The sequence below is a fragment of the Corapipo altera genome, unplaced genomic scaffold (genome assembly GCF_003945725.1).
Source record: "Corapipo altera isolate COAL_440 unplaced genomic scaffold, ASM394572v1 55, whole genome shotgun sequence".
NCBI lineage: Eukaryota > Metazoa > Chordata > Aves > Passeriformes > Pipridae > Corapipo > Corapipo altera.
In genome coordinates, this window is record NW_020884882.1 from 814,727 (window position 1) to 820,201 (window position 5,475).

The window sequence follows — 5,475 nt, forward strand, 5'->3', positions numbered from 1 at the left end:
GCGCCCGCCCGCGGCCCCCGGCGGGCTCGAGTCGCGGTCGCTGCCGCGCTTCATCGCGCCGGGCCCGCGGCTCAGGAGGCGCCTCCGGCGGCCGCCGCCATCTTGGACAAAAGGGAGCGAAGGCGGCTCCGGCCGCCGCGCCGCGCGGGCCCTACGTCATCGCTCCGCGCGCGCCGCGCCGCAGCCCGGCGTCACGGGGCCGAGACGTCACGCGGCGCTTCCCGCCGCCTGCGCGCGACGGGCGGGGCGGCCAATCAGGACAGGGCGGCGAGGCCCCGCCCCCCGCGAGGGCTGAGGGGGCGCGGGGCCGGACCCGGCGGAACAGCGGGAGAGAGGAGGGGGAGAAGGGGGAATGTCGGGATCAGGCGGGGCGGGAGGGGATGGGGGTGCGCGGGTGTGTCCGGAAATCACGTCACACGGCACGGCTCCGCCCGGTGCACACCGGCGAACTTTAATGAACGTCCCGTACAAAGCGCGGGGCCGGGGTCGCCCCTCAGAACCTCGAGATCGCCCCTCAGAGTCCCCTTGGAGCCCCGGTCTCGACCCCCAGAATCGCCCCTCAAAGCCCGGGGATCGCCCCTCAGAGCCCCGGGGTCACCCCAGGATCGCCCCTCGGTGCCCTGCGATCGCCCCTCCAAGACGCCTCAGAGCCCCGTGGTCACCTCGGGGTCGCCCCTCAGAGCCCCGGGGTCGCCCCTCACAGGTCCGCCCGGGCGCCGGCCGCCCTCGGCGCGTACTTGGGCATCAGTTCGTGGATCCTGCGGATGAAGTCAGACTTCTCTGCGCAGCCCTTGCACACCTCACCCCAGTCGTCCAGGATCCGCCGCAGCTCCTTGACGCGCAGCTTGCGCAGGTCAGCCGTGCTCAGGTCGATCTGCTTGTCTGCGGGGAGAGCAGAGCCGCACTCAGACACGCGGAGAGGGCAGGGAAGTCACAGCCCGACATAGGGAGAGGTGCCGGGAGCGGGAGGAACGCCTAAGTTAGTCTTTGGATAGTGGTAAGGCTCTTAATGCTATAAGTCGTTATTAGAAGCCAGAATGCTTGGCTGCAGCTTCGATGTCCGTTTTCCACAATAGCCCTGAATGCCCCTTTATTATATCAGCAGCGACACTTCTCTCTTCCACTCGATGAATGAAAGGCAGCAGGGTGATTTTAGAGGAAAGATAAGCAAGTGACAACAACAAAAAAGCTTTTTAGGAAGCAACAGGACATTATAGAAGTGAGAGGTATAAAGACCCACAATCCAAGGCGTGTCTCCAGGGCATGTAAGGGCAGAGATATAGGAAAGCAGCAGGAGGTATGTCCATGCCTGCTCTTCATATTAGTCTTTTCAGGAAGAGGAGTAATCTAGGAACATGAGACTTCAAGGAAGGTGGTGAGAAATAAGAGTGTGGAATGCTGTTAGCAGACACCAGAGGAGGCGAGAAAGCAGCATTCCCTGCTGCTGGAAACAGGAGAGCAGCTGCAACTGCAGAGCTCAGCCAAGGGCTCGAGTCCCAGCCACAGCAACAGCCCTGCCTGCTCCCTAGGACAGGCTGTACCACACACCCTCCCAAGCAGGATATTCCCAACAGCAGTGTGAGCACAGGAGAGCTGATACACCTGGGAGTTAGTTATTTCAGGGCAGATCAGAGTCCCCTGCAGAAGCTACGAAGGGTTAGCGGCCAACAATCTTACTGAGCACCTCCATAAAACTCTCTAGGATATTCATGAAGAGCAACCCAGGTTGCACAACCTATCTAGGCTACAGAATTTTGGGCTGAGTAGTTTTAGCATGCTGCTTTTACCCCAGTGATCCACACCCCAGAAAAGCATGGGCATTCCCCCTTGTGCTGGCAACTTACCGTATTTTAGTTCACAGATCTGACTGTCTTTCTTCTTTAGCTTCTCACAGATCTTTTCCACGGGGATGTGATGACTCATGGGCTTTGACACCTCATTAATGATTTTGGTGGCTGCATCACTTGTGGCCCCAATGTAATAGCACTAGAGGGAAGATAAGAGTGATGGGATTGTATGGAAAAAGGCTTTTAACAGGAGAGTTTGCTATCCCTTCCCTCACTTGTTTTGGCAGCTGGATGTTTGCTGTTACAGAACCTCTCCAAGTGACCACTACAGATGGAAAAAGGAGCCCAACTCTGAACCCAGGGTACTGAGCAGGTGAGTTCCATTTCACTGCTTTTACAGCTGCCCAGACTGGTTCTCTTGTTTCTCAGCCTTATGAAAACTGAACTGGACTAAGAATAAAGTCTTCTTCCTTCAAGGAGAAAAGACTCCCTGAAGTGTTCCCCCTGTCTATGTCTGATGATGCCTCTAGTTCGGGGCCTTTTCCTTGGGGCTCTTCATTCACAGATCGCCTTCGGTTTTTAGTTAGGGCAAGTTGGTTTTCCTTAATTTGAGTTCACAGCTAAACAGCCAGAGAGTATAAATATTTTAACAGCTTATACATAGCACCTCAAATACCGTTTAAGGGACAGGGAAGCCCTACAGCAAATAAAAGCTTTGTAATCCCCAGTGCTTTGGTAACAGGGAGACACAAGACCAGCCAGTCCAATGTCTGTAGACAGGTTGGGGTTTTTTTCTTTTTTTTTTAAGGGAAAAGGGCAAACTCCTCAAGTCTTCTCTTATAAAAAATACAGAACCAATTGTAGCCACAGAAGCAGGACAAACAGCCTCTGGGAAGCTATATCATAAACTCAGAGGCACTGGTTTCCCCTTGTTTGCCAAGTATCCTACAACTTATTCCCTCAGGAGGCAAGTATCATCGACTACCACTACTTACCAGGCGGTTCTCTTTGCCTTTTGCTTCTTTGCAGGATGTCAAGAGCTCCTTTTCAATACTGGAAGGTGTGAATTCGATGTCATTGTCCTTTAAACTCTGGTAGAACCTTCCCAGGAACGTGACACACACTGGAAGGGAAGGTGGATGGAGTTATTGGCCAGTGAAGTAATCTTGTGGCAGCTCCTAGAGGGCATTTGTAGGGAAATGGAATAAGGGATCTGGAGAACAGAATTTTTAGAAGCTGCATTATAAGTCAGTGACATCACCCATGTTTCAGAACATCTTTTAGAGCACATGTGAATCAATAACAGACCCTGATACTTTTGGTGGGTTTGTGGCAACCTGAGAAACCAGATCCATGCAAGTGTCTTCAAACCCAGTGCTGGCAGAAAACCAACTGTGTACATAATCCTGCAGACTCCCCACGTGCTGATTTCAGTATCACTGATTACCCAGCTGCTTCACTTGAAACTGTTTCCAAGAGAAAAAGGAATTATTTGACCCCGCGCTGTGTCCTCGTGGCACGTGTCTCCTCTCTTCATTTCCACAAGCTTCTGACGCGGTTTCAGACAGAAGGAGGGAACAGTCTCAAACATAATGCAACTTCCACAAGTGCAGCAGCATCTGAGAGGACGGATCCACGTTCCTGCCTGCGGGAAGGGCTGTACAGCTCAGTCACTCCTGCCCCTGGCAGCAGGCGCTCCGCACACATTCCAAAGCACAGCAGCCCTGTGTGGCTGGGAAGGAAGGCAGACAGCGCGTGGGATCTGTGCCGTGGGGTGACTGAGGGACACCCTGAGGGGCAGATTCTGGTCATCCTGCTGCTCACAACTTGCCAGTGGACATCAGCATCACCTGGATTGAGAGCTCTGCAGCCCCACCAATTCCTGCAGCAGGACCTGGGGATTCTCACCCCTTCCCGGTGTGAGACAAGTGCCAGGCATAGACCTGTCTCCAAGGAACAGGTACGAGTTATGTTTTTTATGGGATTTGTTTACCACAACAGGAAGAGTCTGGCAAATGTTACTGTCATTAGCAACTTGTATTCAACTCTGAACACATGGCATGGCATGGGAATTGGGCAGTACAGGAAATGGAGTACGGCCACCACGGAACTGAGTAGAAACTTACTGTCATTGTATTAAAACTGGAATTATAAGCCATTTAGGAAAACATTTTTTGTATACATACACACCCTCGTTTACCTCACACCAGTCTGTCCCTAGGCACAGACATGCACTGATGTCCACTCTGTGCTGTTGGGAAGTGAAAACCTTGGGAAGAACAAAGCTGCTGCAGGCAGTGGCACCAGTGGCCACAGCACAGTAGAAACAAGTTTCCAACCTAGTGCTGGGACAGCAGCTGGAAGTTTTGATTTACCGAGTTCCCTCCCCTCCTGTCTTATTGTTGCTCTCCCTATAAAGAGGAGGAGAGGTGTTAGTACCCCAAACTCCCAACCAGCTACTATGGCCCCACCTCGAGTTCTTCTTGCTCCACCTGGGAAATGTTCAGTTCGCGCAAGAGCAGTTTAATTTGCTGTGCAGCTCAACAGGTTTCATCCCCGAGGCGTTTGTACTCCCATGGTACACGGAGGGCCCGGTTTGATTTGGATTAGCTGCTCCCGGCTGCGCGCACCGAGGATACTCGGAGCGCTCCAGGAGGCGCTGGGTGAACCAACAGTGTGATGAGTAAGAGGGAGTCCCGGTGACTAACCGCTCTGGCGTTCTCCTGCTCCCTGCCCCGGTCACCTCACCCGGCCGGCAGCGCTGCCCGCGGGTGGCGAGCTGCGACAGTGCCGATCACCCAGCCCGAGATCCCCGGGGTCGGGCTCCCTTTCCCTGGGGACTCTGCGCTACCGCTGACCCCGCTGAGAGGCTCCGGCAACTTGTCGGCAGAGCGCAGCGCCCCCGGGCGGGAGGTCCCGTCCGGCGAGGGGCACGGCCGGCAGCCCCGCCCCGCCTCCCCCGCGGGCCGCCCGGCACCGGGCACCCCGAGCATCGCCCGGCCCAGCCCGGCCGCACTTGCCCGGACTTCCGAGACTTTTCCTGCCGCAGGAGGCACCGCTCCGCCGGCCCGGCCCGGCCCCAGCGGGAGGGCTGTCGCTCGGGGCTGTCACAGCCCCGAGGCTGCTCCGCGTCCCGGCCTCTCGCGTCGGGCGGGCGGGCCGGGCAGCGGGAGGCGGCGGCGAGGGGCGGCCTGTCCCCCGCCGTGCCCGCGGGCCGAGCCCGTCCGCACTCACCCTCGCAGTCCCCGTCGCGCAGCGCCCGGCCGCCGGCCGGTAGCAGGAGCAGGGCCAGCGCCGCGCAGAGCCCGTGGGCCGCCCGCATCCCGCCTCGCCCGGCAGCGCCCGCCGCCCCGGCACCCCAGACACCGCCGCCGCGCGTCGCCCGCCGCCGCCGCCCCATTGGCCCGCTCTCCGCGAGGCCGCCACGCTCCGAGCTCCCATTGGTAGCGCTGCCGCCTCCACGGGAGAGTTGGCGGCCGGTGATTGGGCGCGAGCGGCGGGACTCGCCTCCCCTCGCCGCCATGTTTGTTAAGGGAAAAAGCGTCCGCACGCGCTGCCTGAGGGCGGCCTGCGGGCGCCATCTTGGAAAGGGGCAGGCCCTCACACCTGAGGGAGGGCGGGGCCGGCCCGCTCTGAGGCACCGCCCGCCGGGGCCGCCTCACAGTCCCGGGCGGGGCGGCACCGCGGG

The 5,475-nt window shown here is 58.0% G+C and overlaps 2 protein-coding genes across 2 annotated transcripts in view; both read right to left on the reverse strand.

Annotated features, from left to right (window-relative positions):
- Positions 1 to 160, reverse strand: part of RBM15B (RNA binding motif protein 15B) — a 3,453-nt gene extending 3,293 nt beyond the window's left edge. Inside the window, exon 1 of the mRNA XM_027640284.1 lies at positions 156 to 160. Within this exon, the coding sequence (XP_027496085.1) occupies positions 156 to 160 (5 nt within the window). The remainder of the gene's footprint in view (positions 1 to 155) is intronic.
- Positions 161 to 421: 261 nt separating this feature from the next.
- On the reverse strand, positions 422 to 5,176 carry MANF (mesencephalic astrocyte derived neurotrophic factor). The gene is made up of 4 exons (XM_027640270.1): positions 5,022 to 5,176; positions 2,783 to 2,910; positions 1,845 to 1,986; positions 422 to 882 (listed from the first exon to the last, which is right to left on the reverse strand). Exons 1-4 carry the CDS (start codon positions 5,107 to 5,109, stop codon positions 698 to 700), a joined length of 543 nt encoding a protein of 180 aa, XP_027496071.1. The 5' UTR covers positions 5,110 to 5,176; the 3' UTR covers positions 422 to 697.
- Between the last annotated feature and the right edge of the window lie 299 nt (positions 5,177 to 5,475).

Coding starts and splice junctions, on each gene's coding strand:
- MANF (XM_027640270.1), bottom strand. CDS start 5,109: ATGCGGGCGGCCCACGGGCTCTGCGCGGCGCTGGCCCTGCTCCTGCTA. Junction 2,911..5,021: donor GCGCGACGGGGACTGCGAGG/GTGAGTGCGGAC, acceptor CTTCCCTTCCAG/TGTGTGTCACGTTCCTGGGA. Junction 883..1,844: donor GATCTGTGAACTAAAATACG/GTAAGTTGCCAG, acceptor CTCTCCCCGCAG/ACAAGCAGATCGACCTGAGC.